This window comes from Pleurodeles waltl, chromosome 2_1 (genome assembly GCF_031143425.1).
Source record: "Pleurodeles waltl isolate 20211129_DDA chromosome 2_1, aPleWal1.hap1.20221129, whole genome shotgun sequence".
In the NCBI taxonomy this organism is placed as follows: Eukaryota; Metazoa; Chordata; class Amphibia; order Caudata; family Salamandridae; genus Pleurodeles; species Pleurodeles waltl.
The window spans coordinates 382690220-382708098 of NC_090438.1; the positions used below are offsets into that span (position 1 = coordinate 382690220).

Sequence of the window (17879 nt, forward strand, 5' to 3'; positions counted from 1 at the left end):
TCATATTACCTCCTACATTCTGAAAACATGGTAAGGACTAAAATCTAATACCATAGATTAATTTATTTCTATGATGTGCAAGCTTCTATTAACTGGTGTTACATAATATTTCTATGCATGGATTTGCAATAGGTCTGCAGTAATACACAAATGCACTTTATTCAAATCTGGCAGTTCATTGCTATAACACAGTCACTCAGTCACTATAGTATCCTCGAAGTAAGTGTAGGAAATTGGGTTACTGGATGAGGGGGGAGGAAACCCTACTCAACAGCAGCCACAATTCTTGTCAGCGGGAAACACAAGCAAACTCCAAAATAAATTGTGCTGAACCCCTTGGTTGCTTGGTAAAAAGCAGCAATGCTTAACTTAGTGGCAATGTCTAAAGTCTTTAGGCAGCACTTCAGATGTTAATAAAATGAAAACACAACTCAAGAAAAGTCCCACACCAATTTAGAAAAAATGAGAATATTGTAATACATTATTGGACACCAAAGCAACAAAAATCCAATTAGTAAAACAAGAGATATGCCATTTGAAATAATTAAGTGAAAATAGTGTGCAAAAGCAGAAAGTACCAACTGTGGTTATCCGGTCACTCTGAACTGGGATGAAGTCACAAGTTCATGCATACTGTGATGGAGAGTGGGCTGAACAGAGGGACCAAGTTTGGCCCGTCGAACATGTACCTTATGTACCTTAAATCCTAGTTGCACAGTGTTATGACATCCTGCATTAAGGATGCATCACACAGCAGTGGTTCTGAGAAGCTGCAGGGTTACGATGCGAGGTCCTAAGCTGAGGATACATTGCACAACAGCAGTTCACAGGAGGTGCAGGATTGCAATGTGAGGTTCTGTGTTGAGGATGTGTCGCACAGTGACGGTTCTGAAGAGCTGCTTGTCCTGTATCTGTTGCGATGCATAGCTGCAGGAGATGTATCACTCTGAATCAGTTCTGTCAAAAAGATCACAGCTCAGACGGCAGAGCAGCTTCAGGCTCACGTCCAAGGGTCCAAGGGTCCAGGAGAGGGGTGGCACCACTTAGGGGGGGGGACAGGACTAACAGTAGTCAAAGTGCAGGTGCAGGGTTCATGATGACTGGAGCCTTTTCTGTCCCAGAGGCCCTGATCAGGAGTCCAGCTAACTAGCCCTTGGAGTTACTCTGGTGGACATGGGTTCATGTCCAGTCTTTCTCACTCAGGAAGCAGGGCAGGAAAGTAGCAGTCTTTCTTGCAGCAGAGCAGCATAACAGTCTTTCTTCTGAGTCTTCCACAGGTCCAGATGTCCACTGGAGCGTTGGGTCAGAGGATTTACTATTTATACCTGTTGCACACTTTAAACCTCTGGAGTGCTCCCCCTACAGAAGTGTCTGGAATTTTCTGCCTCTTTACCCTGGCCCCAGCTTGTCTGGGTGCACAAAAGGCTAGTGTGAAACCTTTTGTGAGTGTGCTGAGGCAGAGCCATTGTGACATGCAAGGGTCATAGGTGACAGCTCCTCACCCTTATCAAGTCAGAGATGGCCCATCTTACTAACACCTACTCCCCATTACTGTCTGGGAATAATACACAAAGATCAACTGCCAGCTACACCTAGTCATTTGATCCAGGATACAGGCTGTAGGCACCAAATGGATGGCAACTCTCTAAAAGTGCCATTTTCAGTATTGTGGCTTTAAATCCGACTTTATCATTAAAGAGGGGTTTAAATTACAGTGCTTTAGACAACTAACTCTGCATTCCTACCTGCTACCAATTGAAAGTTGTTGCTTATTAAATGTGATAAGATAACCCAATGTTAACTTATAGGAGAGGTTAGCCTTGCAGTAGTGAAAAACACATTTAAGAGTTTTTCACTACTAGGACATGTAAAAGTGAAAAGTACATGTCCAACCTCTAAAATACACTGTGCCACAAGGGTTTTTAGGGCCTTCATCAGGGGTGACATATGCATTAAAAGCAAGATTTAAGCCTGGCAAAAGGTTTATTCTTGTTAGGTCGAAACTGTAGTTTAAAAATGCTGTTTAAATGTGCTACACAGGTGGATGGCACAATCAGTGCTGCAGGCCCACTAGAAGCATTTATCTTACAGACCCTGGGAATGGCTAGTACTTCTTTACTAGGAACTTACAAGTAAATTAAATGTGCCAATTGGGAGGTAACCAATGTTACCTTATTTTAGGGAGAGAGCACATGTACTTTAGCACTGGTTAGCAGTAGTGAAGTGAGCAGATTCTTAAGGCAAGCAAAAATAAAGTTAGCAGAAACAGAAGGATTGAAGGTTAAAAGTTGGGGGAAAACCATGCCAAGGATGTCAGGTCCAACAGTAAGGTTTACAGTTTTTTTCTTTTTTTTGGTATTTGTCTGTTGGCTCATTTATTTCCTCTATCCCTCAAAGTAACTGCCTACAATCATCGGGTGTCTGGGAAATTAAGATACCTTTTAGGATTAATATGAAATATTGGGGTAAATGCTCAGTTATATACTATGTTAATACATCTGTGTTATATTATGCAATGATATGCAGATTTGTAGAGCGCGCTGTCACCTGAGAGAGTATCCTGGCACCTCTAAGACTTGTTCTGTATACTTATGCTGTATAGAGGCTTCACAAAACAGAATTTTGAATGAATTTGGAACATCTTATCCCTCTTCTTACGTTAGAATTCTGTGTGAGTATTGTAGCGTATAATCATTTCAACAGATGGTAGTGAACTGGGAAAAGTAATCAGCACAGTCAAAAAATACAGCATACACTGGTGATTTTCACACAGTAGAGCTACAGCTGAATTAACACATATCTGACAGAATCAAGCTTCACAGGCAAGCAATCTCTAAAGCTAAAATGATCTCAAAGGTCAGAGCCTCCTTCTACAGAAGGTCTATCTTTGATGTTAAAAAGATGTTACGGTCTCCAGACTTGTAACCAGGCTATTTTTAAGAGTAATGACATTTTAAAGGCAGAATATGTTGTTGTCTGCTGCCCTTATCTGGAAAATATTTTAAACGGTCATACATCAGCCTGTGTGGCTATCCTTGAGGTTGAACATTACCTTCAAGTCTGGGTCTAACACAGCAAGCCTATGCTTATTTGGGAGAGACACAAGAGGCCCATAGAAGAGGCGGCCCGACCTTTAGGGCGGAGGGGCCACGCCCTCCCACCTTTTGCCCCTCATGAAGAGTGTCTGTCAGGCTGAACAAAGGCCAGCCTGACAGACACTCTTTATTTTCAACTCAGACAGCCAGGAGTGAGCCATGCACGATTTGCGCAGACTCCTGGCTGCCTGAGCTGAACTTTGCTGGGCTGACGAGGTCACAGCTTCTATGGGTGCGACCTCCTCGGCTCAGCAAAGGTGCCTCGAGGTCCTACCCTGGGTGACGAGGAAAGCGTCACCCATTGACACTCGCCCTGGGCCCTTCAGGTTTAAGCCCTGAAGCGCCCAGGGTGAGTGTCAATCAGTGACACTTCGTCACAGAGTGGGGTGGGGTCAGCAGTCTTACTGACCCCATCCCACTCTGTGACAAGGCTGGGACTGCTGCCTTCCCTCATTGGCTGACCTAAAGTCAGGTCAGTCAATGAGGGAAGGCAGCAGTCCCAACCCTCCTGGGACCTGGAGGCTGAAGATAAGTGTGTGTGTGTTTGTGTGATGTTTTAAATTGAATGTTTGGTACGCATGTGCATGTTTGAGTGTTATGTGTTGTTAATGGATGTGCGTGTGTGCGTGCATGTGTGAAAGAATGAGTGTGTGTGATATTTTAAAATGAATGTTTGGTGCATGCGTGCATGTTTGAATGTTATGAGTGTTAATGGATGTGCGTGCGTGCATGTGTGAAAGAATGAGTGTGTGTGATGTTTTAAAATGAATGTTTGGTGCATGTGTGCATGTTTGAATGGTATGAGTGTTGTTAATGGATGTGCGTGCGTGTCTGTGTGTGAAAGAATGAGTGCGTGTGTGTGTGTGTGTGTGTTTCCCGCCCGCCCCCCTCCCTCCTAAAGCTGCCGGCCGCCACTGGCCCATAGCCTGTCAAGTCCAGGCTACTCTTACGTTGAATGGATCTTAATATTTCAGGACTTGCAGAGCATGATTGTCCCTTAGGTTAAACATATTTTGCTGAATGAGACATGACACATTAGGTCCACATTAAAACCTACCTAGAATCTAGCAGCATAGACCTGAGACTAAAAGGAGGCACTGCAAAAAATACAGGTGTTCCCAAAAGCAAAAATCACATATTATGCCACGATGTAGCCCGATACAATTGCAGGGTAATTCTCAAATTCATGGGAGACTTACCTGGGGGATAACTTCATACAGCCCATAGTTGGTGTATTCCGTTCCAATCCAAACTTTCACATTATCCTTAGTATAATTTCTCACATTTTCCCGGACTTGTCTGTAGTCTAGAAGCTGGACACAGGTAGATTCTGAACAGTCTGTCTGGAGGTATTTGTGAATTTCAGGTGTGATGCGGCTTTCATTTACAAACAACCTAAGAAGAATGAAAAATGTTTGTTTGCCTAAAATCAAACCAGTGTGCTGACAATTTATAGAAAAAGGCCTTGCAAATGAGAAACAGGAATTTCCATGAAGACATTCACAAGTGGCCAGTGGTTAATTTGTAAAAAGAAATGAGTGCCAGTGCCCAACCTCTGCATTTAAGCCAGCAGCCAGTGAAATCTCATATCAGCGCACAGAATACTAAGGCTGAGAAGTCTTGAATCCACCTCCTGACTCCATATTCGACTACCGGACACTCCCTTTCCCTTTACTTCACTCATGCAGGTTCCTGCTTTTTCCCTTTTTTCTCTTCTCCGTCTTTCCCCTACATTTGTTTTTTCCTCTCTTGCTCTTGGGAAATATGTGATGCAGAAAAGTAAGTGCCAGTTCCCAAGAAAACTGTGAACACGTGCTTATGTAAACAAATACGAGTGCTTGATAAGCTATTACTAAAATGCTGATATACTGAAAAGGACATAAACCTAATGACACCAAACAATAAGAGATGCATCTCGCAATCCCAGAATTGAATAAAGTGGGCATGTGTTAAAGTGATCACTTTGTTTGTGCTTATGCAAACAAATACATGAGTGCTTAATAAGCTAGTACTAAAGTGCTGATGTGCTAACAAAGACATAAACCGAATGACACCAAAACCAAAGGATCCCATAGACTCCCCAAACTTTTTGAAACAAACCAAGTTGCTTAGCAATTCCACAAGCGGAGAGAAAAAAAGGATCCTCTACTGACCTGGTGGTACACTACTAAGGTAAGCCTGTACTAAAGTGCCAGCGCAATATGAAGGACTAAAACCAATATACTTCGGGTATCACTGTTCACGTACCACTCTGATATCTAAAATTAACTAGTAAAATACCGCCCTCAAAAGAGTATAGAAAACTGAAGCAATGCCATGAAGACAGGAACCTCTTTAGACCCCCCACCCTCCTAGCATAAGCTTCCTCTAACTTTCTTGTTTTAGACACTTTTTTCAGTCAGTCCTCCTATAGTGGAACCCGTTTTGTATGCCAAAAGTGTAAAATCAGCGAGAGTGCGACTGAAAGTGCAATTGACAGGAATATTTGTGCAGGTTTACTTGCTCGACAGCCCTGAGCCTATCTACTCAAACCAAAGAGAACCAGCCATGGTTCCCACTTTATACCAACCTTCATAGCCTGGATCAAAGCTGAGGAAAGCTAGCTCAAAAAAGCGCCAGTAATGGGCAAGAACAGAAAATATGGAGCCACATCAAAAACACTGACCATCTACAGAGGGAAACATTCTATGGAGGGCCACGGAAGTATAATGTGCCATGAAGGAACAGCATTCTCTTGTAATTAGCTGCCCTTAAAGACTTATGGCCTAACAATGAAATTGTTTGCCAATCATCCACGGATAACTGACATTGCGTATTCTTCTATGTTTTTTAATTGTATAATGTATTCTTACTGATGCCTGTATCTCTTGGCTGTAACGCTTGTGTTTTCCGATTAAAGAACATTGCTCCACCAAGGTGTATCTTTTACAGATTTATTTTTATAATTCTCAGCATTTAGGTACAAAGGGTTAGCAGCAGTAAGAAATGGCATATTAAGTATTAAGCTGCCAAGTGTATCATTAAAAAAAAAATAGATGCAGCTAGAACGTTGTGAGTGATTCATGAATAATTCTCCATATGCAGAGTAGCAAAATGGGTCTCACAAAAGTTGAGTACTACACCGGGGTCCATATTCACAAGGCCTGTGTGCCATGGGGAAAGGGCAGAAATGTGGCTTATCTACAAGATACAATGCATTTCTGTCCTCTTCCCCCAGCAATAGCACATAAATTGCTGCACGCGCCAATGCAGGCACCCTAGCATCATGGTGCAAGGGTACCTGCATTGTGGAGATGATTGTTTTTGTGCAGGAAGGGGTTCCTTCCTGCACAAAAGCAATAAATGGAGGCGGTTTCCTGATTCTATTTGTGCTGCAGAATGCAGCACACATAGAAATAGGAAAAAATAGGGAGAAATAAAGATATTTTTCCCTTTGCTTCACTGTCACTCCTGGGGTGGCATAAGCTTTTGACACATTCCCAGGTTTACAAAACCTTGTAAATCTGGGAATGCGTGGGACTACCCATGCTACATCCATGGACATGCCTCCCTGACCCAAAGTAAAGTAATGCAGCAACTTGTCCTGCGTTGCCTTACTCCATATCTATAAGGCCATGAAAAGCCACACATAGATATGGGGGAGCAGCCTGTGCCACAGGCCGCTTGTAAATATGGCCCTCGTTTGCACTGTTTATGAAAGAGAAAGTGCACAAAACCATCATGTGATCACTACAAGTGAACAAAACTTTGCAGGTAGCTGGTGCTTTGCAGGGCCATCAGTGACCTTCCTCCAAAACAACACTTTATATGAGGGATTGGATCTGAAAATCTTCCCTTTCATATGTAAGTCAATAACTGTAGGAAAGTACCATCTTGCCTGGCATGTTACCCCCATATTTCACTGTATATATGTTGTTTTAGTCTATGTGTCACTGAGACCCTGCCAGGCAGGGCTCCAGTGCTCATAAGTATGTGCCCTGTATGTGTTCTCTGTGTGATGACTGTCTCATTGAGGCTCTGTTAACCAGAACCTCAGTGGTTATGCTCTCTCTGCTTTCCAAATTGTCACTAAAAGGCTAGTGACCAATTTCACCAATTCACATTGGCATACTGGAACACCCTTATAATTCCCTAGTATATGGTACTGAGGTACCTAGGGTATTGGTGTTCCAGGAGATCCCTATCGGCTGCAGCATTTCTTTTGCCACCCATAGGGAGATCTGACAATTCTTACACAGGCCTGCCAGTGCAGCCTGAGTGAAGTAACGTCCACGTTATTTCACAGCCATTTACCACTGCACTTAAGTAATTTATAAGTCACCTATATGTCTAACCTTCACCTGGTGAAGGTTGGGTGCAAAGTTACTTAGTGTGAGGGCACCCTGGCACTAGCCAAGGTGCCCCCACATCGTTCAGGGCAAATTACCCGGACTTTGTGAGTGCGGGAACACCATTACACACGTGCACTGTACATAGGTATCTACCTATGTACAGCGTCACAATGGTTACTCCGAACATGGCCATGTAACATATCTAGGATCATGGAATTGTCACCCCAATGCCATTCTGGCATTGGGGGGGACAATTCCATGATCCCCCGGGTCTCTAGCACAGAACCCAGGTACTACCAAACTGCCTTTCCGGGGTTTTCACTGCAGCTGCTGCTGCTGCCAACCCCTCAGACAGGTTTCTGCCCTCCTGGGGTCCAGCCAGGCCTGGCCCAGGAAGGCAGAACAAAGGACTTCCTCTGAGAGAGGGTGTTACACCCTCTCCCTTTGGAAATAGGTGTCAGGGCTGGGGAGGAGTAGCCTCCCCCAGCCTCTGGAAATGCTTTGATGGGCACAGATGGTGCCCATCTCTGCATAAGCCAGTCTACACCGGTTCAGGGATCCCCCAGCCCTGCTCTGGCGCGAAACTGGACAAAGGGGAGGTGCCCAGAGCTCCTCCAGTGTGCCCCAGACCTCTGCCATCTTGGATTCAGAGGTGTGCTGGCACACTGGACTTCTCTGAGTGGCCAGGGCCAGCAGGTGACCTCAAAGACTCCTTCTGATAGGCTCTTACCTTTCTTACTAGCCTATCCTCCTTCCTAGGTAGCCAAACCTCCTTTTCTGGCTATTTAGGGTCTCTGCTTTGGGGAATTCTTCAGATACCGAATGCAAGAGCTCACCAGAGTTCCTCTGCATCTCCCTCTTCACCTTCTGCCAAAGGATCGACCGCTGACTGCTCAGGACGCCTGAAAAACTGCAACAAAGTAGCAAAGACTACTACTGCAACCTTGTATCGCTTCATCCTGCTGGCTTTCTTGACTGTTTCCTGGTGGTGCGTGCTCTGGGGGTAGCCTGCCTCCTTCTTGCACCAGGAGCTCTGAAGAAATCTCCTGTGGGTCGACGGAATCTTCCCCCTGCAACCGCAGGCAACAAAAGACTGCATCACTGGTCCTCTGGGTCCCCTCTCAGCACGACGAGCGTGGCCCCTTGAAGTAAGCAACTCTGTCCAAGTGACTCCCACAGTCCAGTGACTCTTCAGTCCAAGTTTGGTGGAGGTAAGTCCTTGCCTCCCCACGCTAGACTGCATTGCTGGGTACCGCGTGATTTGCAGCTGCTCCGGCTCCTGTGCACTCTTCCAGGATTTCCTTCATGCACAGCCAAGCCTGGGTCCCCGGAACTCTAACCTTCTGAGTTGTCCTCCGGCGTAGTGGGACTCCCTTTTCTGACTTTGGGTGGACTCCGGTTCACTCCTCTTCTAAGTGCCTGTTCCGGTGCTTCTGCGGGTGCTGCCTGCTTCTGTGAGGGCTCCCTGACTTGCTGGGCGCCCCCTCTGTCTCCTCATCCAAGTGGCGACATCCTGGTCCCTCCTGGGCCACAGCAGCATCCAAAAACCCTAACCGCGACCCTTGCAGCTAGCAAGGCTTGTTTGCGGTCTTTCTGCGTGGGAGCACCTCTGCAAGCTTCTTCACGACGTGGAACATCCATCCTCCAAAGGGGAAGTTCCTAGTCCTCTTCGTTCTTGCAGAACACCAAGCTTCTTCCATCCGGTGGCAGCTTCCTTGCACCCTCAGCTGGCATTTCCTGGGCTCCTGCCCACTCTCGACACTGTCACAACTCTTGGACTTGGTCCCCTTGTCTTACAAGTACTCAGGTCTGGAAATCCACTGTTGTTGCATTCCTGGTGTTGGTTTTCCTTGCAGAATCCCCCTATCACGACTTCTGTGCTCTCTGGGGGTTGTAGGTGCACTTTACACCTACCTTTCAGGGTCTTGGGGTGGGCTATTTTTCTAACCCTCACTGTTTTCTTACAGTCCCAGCGACCCTCTACAAGCTCACATAGGTTTGGGGTCCATTCGTGGTTCGCATTCCACTTTTGGAGTATATGGTTTGTGTTGCCCCTATACCTATGTGCTCCTATTGCAATCTATTGTAACTTTACACTGCTTGCATTACTTCCTTTTGCTATTACTGCATATTTTTGGTATTGTGTACATATATCTTGTGTATATTTGTCATCCTCATACTGAGGGTACTCACTGAGATACTTTTGGCATATTGTCATAAAAATAAAATACCTTTATTTTTAGTGTATCTGTGTATTGTGTTTTCTTATGATATTGTGCATATGACACCAGTGGTATAGTAGGAGCTTTACATGTCTCCTAGTTCAGCCTAAGCTGCTTTGCTGTAGCTACCTTCTATCAGCCTTAGCTGCTAGAAACACCTCTTCTACACTAATAAGGGATAACTGGACCTGGCACAAGGTGTAAGTACCTCTGGTACCCACTACAAGCCAGGCCAGCCTCCTACAATAACTGATGAAGAAACATTTTCACATGGCAGAGCTGTGCATTTTTTCTGATATATTAGAGCAAACTCAAAAATAATGCACTATTCTACTATTTTATATTGTTCTACAAAAGCTTAATTTCATGTTTTTGGGCCATGGAGACAGATGTTTCATTTTCCGAATACTACATTCAAGAAAGTTAGTTATTAATCAGGGTGGATGTGAACCCACCACAAGGAATAGGACCACAAACATGTCATGGTAAAACACAGTTTCAACCCTGGCAGCAGTGGTACAGAGCACTTAGTTAATGATCAGTAGTAACAAAATTATTCAGAATTAAGAACACAATGCAAAAGAATTTCCAGAACCAATTTTTAAAAAATAGAGAAGATATTTGTGACTAAAATGGCACCAAAATGACTACAATCCAATAAGGGGGAAATGTGACTTTTCAAACATTTTAAGCAAAATGTGCCAAAAAAAAGTGAAGTGCAAATTAGAAGTCACTGTTCGCAGGACCTTGGCATAATTTCAGGTTGACTGTGATGAAGCACGGTTCATATACACTAGGGGAATTATTCCAGTCAAAGAGTTTATCTTCTGACTCATTCTCTGAAATGGAAGTTGGAATATTCCAGCAGGGCAAGGTTTGCTAGCTGTATCTGGTGAATGCCTCTCAAAGTCATATAGCCAGACGAGATCCCTCTGAAGCTATTAGTTTTTGTACGGAAAGTTCAGAATGGGTGAAATTCTAATTTTGTGGTTGCCAAAGTTCTTGCATCATGCAGATACTTTTCGTGCCTTGGCCCAGTCATTGTTTCTACCTTCAAACTCTTTTTATGGAGCTCAAAATACTCTAGCGAGGTGTGCCAGAAGCTGTACCCTATGAAGTCCCTTTGACAGTGGACACCTTTATTGTGAGATTCTTCAGATGAACTGAAGGTCTTGGATGTGCAAAAATCTTTCTAAGTCCAAACGTTTGAGAGATTCTGGAGCTGCTTCTATAGTTCACACTAAGATTCCCGACACCTCAGGGACAGCACTTAGGGACCAGGACTTACTCCGCAGAAGCTAACAGAAGGGTCAGGTCCAGATCTAGATGTTACTGGTCAGCTGGACACTTCAGGAAAAAGGACTCTTAAAGCTTTTTGTATCCCTGTAGCCACACAGGGTCAACTAACTGCCCCTTGCTGTGTGCTTCTTTGTCTTGAAGGCAAGTGGGAGCAGGTACAGCCCTTCAGTTCAGGTCTCCATACAGACATCGAACTGCACGTCCAGTCTTCTTCTGCACAGGTGCAGAGAGTGTTTTGATAAATGAGGTGGCCCTTTTGTAGGATTATTCAGCCAATAGGGGGAAAGTCTTCATCCTGGACACTCGCTAACCAATGAGAATAAGGGTTTCCAGCGCCAACCCCCTTAACCAGCTTTTCGGCACATCCTGTTTGTCTTGCTGCAAACTACACCACAGTGCAATATTCTAAGTACAATAGATGGTGGCACAACCTCTCTGACTTTGGAGGAGGCAGGGGTGCCAGGCAGAGTTGTGTTCAGGTAATTGAGCAGTCCCTTCCACCTCAGTGACAACACATTGGTAGTGGGACTAGCTGCCCCGCCCACTGGGCTGGTGCCAAGCTGGCGACAGAAAGCCAAGGAAATAAAGACGTATTTTCCCCCAGGAAACCCTTTACGCTTAAATATGAATGGCCAGGCATCCTTTGTATCCCTTTGATCCCTTTCAAGTGAATGAAGTTCCTAAACCCTTTCCAAATGCCTTTTCTAAGCTGATAAGAGCCACATACCTCACATCCAGGACTTCCTGCCAAAAGGCCTAAGCCATTATTTATGCTCTTCTCTTTCACACCTCATTAAGGGGAAGCATTGCCATAGTCTACTGCTAGCAAGGTAATGCAAATTAGCTGATAGGAAGGGTCAGGTAGACAAAGTCCAACTTTTTAAATGACAGTTTTTATAAATATTTACTAAAATGCTGACAGCCTCTGAATTGGATTTATTTTGATAAACATTAAAAACAGTGTTTGAATTATTTTTGTAGCCTGTCCCAATCCAAAAATAACAGTCATGATTTGATTCTGAACTTCATTTTTTCTCATAGGACAGCTAAAGCATTTCGTAGTGAAAGCAGTTTAAAGCACCTTTCCTTGTGTGCTAAAAGGTCTTCTTATGTGTGACATTTAATATTTAAAAGTAGAGCTCTTTTTTTTGCCAAAAAAGGTTATTTGAGAAGTTCACCTTGTCAGGATACACAGGTAGGCTTGGCGTCATGTCCCTTTGTCGGCCTACATGGGCTAAAGTCCACAGGCAACATTCAATTGTTGGTGTATTTCCTGCATCTTATATCATGGACTTGATATGGAGTTAAATATGCTAATTAGGAGTTAGCCAATCTTACCATATTTTAGAGGTCCTAGCACATACATTGGGGACTCGACAGCAGAGTAGTGCCCCAGTGTGCACAATTATAAAACCAGAAGTGCCAGTCGGCAAAGAAAATGGCTGACTATGCAAAAGAGGCAGTTTCCCACACTGCATCTTATTCGTTCCATCATAATCTGTCTCAGCATAACAACTTTCAAAACCTGCCTAATTGTGAACTAATACACAAAGAATAACGAAAGAGGGAATATATGAATGATCTGTATAGATCTCTGAATTTTTAAGGATTTAAACAAGTCTCAAGGAATATACATGAAGTCTGGGCAAGTGGTAAATTGCCCTGCTCACTCCTACCCTGCTCGGCGTACTCTTGATTCCCAGAAGTAAATGCTGTGCAGGATTTGCAAGGATACATTTTTTTTTTTTTTCTTGACCTGGATTTGTTATAGGTGGAAAAGGTCCTTGCTCTATCCCTTCAGAATACTTATGGGTGTTTGTGTTTTCTTGTGCACACATTTTTCAGACTTTCTTTGTTAATTGTATCGATGCAAATTGGGTTTGAAAAGATTTTAAAGGCCTGTGATTCACAAACCTATTTCTGTGTGTATCCAAATGTCCAATTGCTACCTCTCGGCCAAATCCATGGATACCAGTGCAACCATAAAAAGGGAGGGGGAAGTGGGGCGATTATTCCCTAGCTGCAGTCCTTTTCCATCCCCACACTTGTGCAGAAACGTGTAGATATTGATACCAGCCTGCTCTTTTTTGTTAATTGTGAGTCAGATAACACTACTATACCACCAAGTGGCAACAGGTAATAAAAGCTGATGTTTTTTCATTCCTGATACTTTCTTTTTAACTAGACCCTGCAAATTATTAAAAGCGCCACAAGAAATATTTGACCTAGGCCCGCAAAAACATCTGACATGTCTATTTGAAACTGGCTATGAGGCAGAATTTTTTGCTCAGTTGTAAGTTTCATCTGTGAGTATTAATTTCTGAAGTGTTCAGTTAGTATTTGGGCAATTGTTTTCCTAGTTTGACCTGCACAATGAACTGAGTAGCAGTTCCTCATCAACATACATACGTTTCATGGGCTATTGGGATTTTAAATCCAGGACTGCTTCAGCCACAGCAAATTCATGTACTGATAGCCTGTGAAAACTTTCCTGATAGGCTGGCTTTTGACAAGCCTGAAAACAATCTCCCCACCAGGACAAAGGTTCATACTCCTTTAATTACACCCGTGATATAATTTCTGGATTTTTTTCAGCAACTGCATTTCGACTTCTCATCCAATGATGGTCTTTCAATTACCTTTGAATTAACAACAAAGTCTAATGCAGACTTAATAGACTCTTCTATATAGATTGACAAGACACGTGCCAGTGAGCTCCCTGAATTCACTGTGTTTCCTCAAAGGTAAGAGTTTGGAATAAGGCTATACATGATTTCCAGCCTTGGGGTGCGCATCCATAGCTGGCCTCTTGTTCTTTTAGACCCTGTACCCACCCATCTTATTGAACGGAATAGATTCTACACATACTGTAATCCATGGGTACTCACATATAATTTCCCAGGGGCCAAAAAGTTTGGTCTGTGATTTGATCGAGGGCCACATTGATTCCAGCAGGACTGCAATCGGACATTTTGGGGGCGGGTTGTCAGTAATTTGGGTGTACGGGAAGTGAAGCATATACATCTAGTGGTTGAACTGTAGAACATGAAACCAGAAAACCGGGAAGTAATACTGGCTTCCCCACTTAACCAAATTGTTTGATCCTAGCAATGGCTTTATTTCACTTTCCCTCCTTTTTCTTCACTGTTGAATATACATGGACTTCGAAATACATGACTAAAGGATGTGCACAGAACAAAACTTTCTCCTGTGTTTGATTTAATATACTATAATGTTATTCACAAGTTTTGATTTAATAAACTATAATATTATTCATATATAGGAAGAACCCAGGCCACCCAAAGAGTGCACATATCAATGGACTTGCCTCTTAGTTCACTATTGGCATTGTTTTTAAGGTTGGGGGAGTGAATGTTTCTAAATTCATCCTTAACAACTATCGCTTTAAAACATACTTCTCAGCTCATAATCTGATGTTTTAATGTGAAATGGTTCTGCATGTTAATGAAATACACGTTTTGATTTCTGAAAAGGCGTTATCATATTTTTACACTTTTGCTGTAAGATGTCTTACACCCTTTTTACTTCCTTCAACTTCAATAAACTTTTAAATCAATACTTTGTTGTTTATTTAACATTTTTGTGATGTATGTGCGGAGTGGAGAAAACAGCACCCCAGCACTGTCTTTGACAAGAGGGCCACATGTAAAGGTCACGAGGGCCACATGCTGCCCCTGGACTCAAGGTTTTCTGTCTGTTTAAGTGCTATGTGATTAAACACATAATGTAGCATGTGTAAGCAATGCCGAATGTGCAGGAAGCACAAAAAATGAACTGTGCTTCAATTGGAAATAAATGAATGTCAAATACAAATGTACACTTTTGCCTACTTTCAGCCTCTCCTGTTCAGTTTCCAGTCTTTTGCCTTTTGTACTCTTTCTAGTCTGTTCCATCTCACTAGCTGACATGCAAGCAAATAGAGCTACCCACTCTCAATCTCTATCTAATTCATTGATTAACCCATATATACACCCCATATGTATTTTCTTAGTGTTGTAAATTTGATATTGGCATTAGATATTTTTCATAGTAAGAAAATATTTGACATTCATGAATTGTTACATGTGTAGAACAACAAGCTTAATAATTTTTTATGGATTTAATTAAATCATTTGGATGACAACTTCTGTGGATAACAAATGTTGATTATATTAAGAAATCTGAATCTCACACTCTAATTTTTAGGACACCACAAGTTTCAGATCACCTCAAGCTCTACCTCAGGGGGTTTTGCTCCAGGTTGATCCTGCACTAAAATGCACCGTCCCCAACATCAGTTTATCAGAGGAATAATCATAAGTAACTGGGACATTCTCAATAGTTTGTTCCTCAATATTTTGACATGATAATCTGTCCACACAATATTCTTGTTACTGATATTCACCACTGAGCTCTTCTCCAAATGCACATCATTCACATGACCCTCTATAGCACTACTTTAGAGTAACTCAAATTATTCTTGCACAACCAGTTCCTACATTATCATCATCTTCAAGACAGCTCTAAAAGATCCACAATTCAATTCACTGAAGTACTCTGCTTAATGCCGTTGTACATTTTATAGTCCATTCTCTGAGACAGAGACTCCATCTCTACATAAAGCCGAACATGGTTTTCTGTATTGGGCATGAAAGGCTTAACAACCTGAAGGTTTTATTGTTATACACATTCCAGAAACGCAACCTAAAAAAACTAAACACACTGATATGTTGCTGATTATACAACACCATCATTGCAGCACTGGAGGATATAATATTATGTTTTCCTTTCCATCTGAAATCAAATTAATTGAGCTATTTTATAAATAAACACCTATTTGTGAATGCCACATAGCACTTACCACAAAAAAAACTACAGACCAGATCAGGTGACTAGCCTACGCCAATCACATCTCTACTTACATAGCTGGGTAGCCACAAAGTCCCTGAGAGAGCGTAGTTTAAATAATACATATTTATTAAAGTGAAATGCTTATATCAATGCTTAACGATGCTGCATAGAAAACGACAATAGTGATTTTGCTTAAACGTGCACTTGAATTATGACCACGATGTGTGGCCACCAATATATACTCGTGAACTAATAATGATGAGCAAAATTGTTAATGCTATGGTTAATCAAGTTTATATTAACATTTACGGTATTGCATTTATATTGAAAATCTTATAGGACTTAAGTTAGCGTGAGCTGTGGGTTTTAGCTGCCTAGCTCTCATATTAAAAGCATTTTTCTGTTTTTCAGTGTGCTGACTCGCAAAGGGCCATGACCCTGCAAATGTTCTTTTTCTCCAACTTGGAAGATGAATGTATCTTTATAATTCCGTTCTCAACCGCCTATTTGGTGCCTTAGTTAAAGTTTTTGTATACAAAATTGAAACAAATGTAGATTAATGTAATGTACAAGGTGGTTTAAACCATGGACAATGGAACTGCTGACCCGAGAAGACGTGCCAAGGTATGAAGTAACCCAGGATGTGCCACCTCCGAAGACGTCAATTATGAAGACCAATCAAAATGTTATGAATAAATGTGGGGTGACAATTAGAATTACCTAATGCATCATTTTATAGGTTAAAGATAGTGGGGTATAGTAAATGTCCAATAGAATTCTGGGGGGAGGTATTACGAAAAAGGGATAAAAACCCATGTCACAGAAGGGTCGAGAGAACTAGGTAAGGAATGCTATTGATTTTATCCAGAAACTCTGTCGCTCTGTTCGGTGACTTTGAGACTTATTAAAACCATCCTCATCCATAGACTGCCCCTCTACGCTTCTCCTCCTTACGAGGGAAGTGTCCCTATGTCCCCTAGTTAAGTTTAGACTGATGGCGTTTTAACTGATTTCTGAAGACGAAGACTGATCCTGTGTGCTGACCTAATCCTTGGAGGGTAATTATGACAATGCAATCTGTAATTTGTCTGTTTGCTTTTCCTTTCTAGGTACCAACTGCTCATTTTGATAGAGACCTTAGCTAGATGTTTTCCAAATTGGCGTTCTAAATTGTTTTGCATGAAGCCCAACATGCTAATGCTAATCAGTGGTTAGGATAGGAGATCACTTCGACTGAGATAAATAGACAAATGACTGACATTACGCAATGCTGATCTGACACGTATATGACATTTACTGGATTCTGATCTATGTTTACGCCGTGTTATGCTCTGATGTTTGTGATTCTTGCATTAATGAAATCTTATAACAGTTGCCATATTGTAACTATGCTATTATGCTTCTTGGTATTGAGATTAACTCTTTTGCTTGTAGATTGTAATCAGTAGGGAATAAAATTCATAAAAAATTCTATTGAAGGTGTGGTTATTCATGGTTGAAAGGCCATGGTTGCGTCGACAATTTGATTAATGCCTCTAACCAAAGTAAAGTGCATTGTGGTGTTAAATATTGATGACATTATTGATATATTGCTTGACATATTGATCAGTTATCTCGTCCTACAGTGTCTCTCCACTGGGTCACAAGATTCATTGGCCTAAAACGAGTCCTAATTTGTAAATAAATTAACATAAAAGGATGCGTTATCATCCCCATTTCCATTCTCATTCTCCATAGACTAAGAAATGCCCAGCTCAAAGCCCTGGGTTTGCTGGCTGCAATACAGGACATCCATATCAATTATGTTTGTGGTGTCAACCCAATAGAAGTCATAACACCCAGCTGCACTGCCTACAATCCTTCCCAGAGCCCAGATACACATTAACTGAATAAGCCACAAAAACCAACACCTAAAACACCCTAAGACAGGGGTCTTCAAACTATTTGCTCTGGATGTCCGTTCAGGTATATTGATTATTCACCTACCATTTTTGCAACTTCGCGATGCAGCAATCAACGTTTCAGTCCTGTTTACATTAGAGTATACTATATTATAATTCAGTTCAAGTATGCTGAGTAGA

At 42.3% G+C, this 17879-nt stretch overlaps 1 protein-coding gene across 2 annotated transcripts in view; it reads right to left on the reverse strand.

Moving 5' to 3' along the window:
• Positions 1 to 17879, reverse strand: part of XPNPEP2 (X-prolyl aminopeptidase 2) — a 327597-nt gene that overhangs the window by 89760 nt on the left and 219958 nt on the right. For both annotated transcript variants that reach the window (XM_069212951.1, XM_069212960.1), the window contains exon 11: positions 4295 to 4490. In XM_069212951.1, the coding sequence (XP_069069052.1) occupies positions 4295 to 4490 (196 nt within the window). The remainder of the gene's footprint in view (positions 1 to 4294; positions 4491 to 17879) is intronic.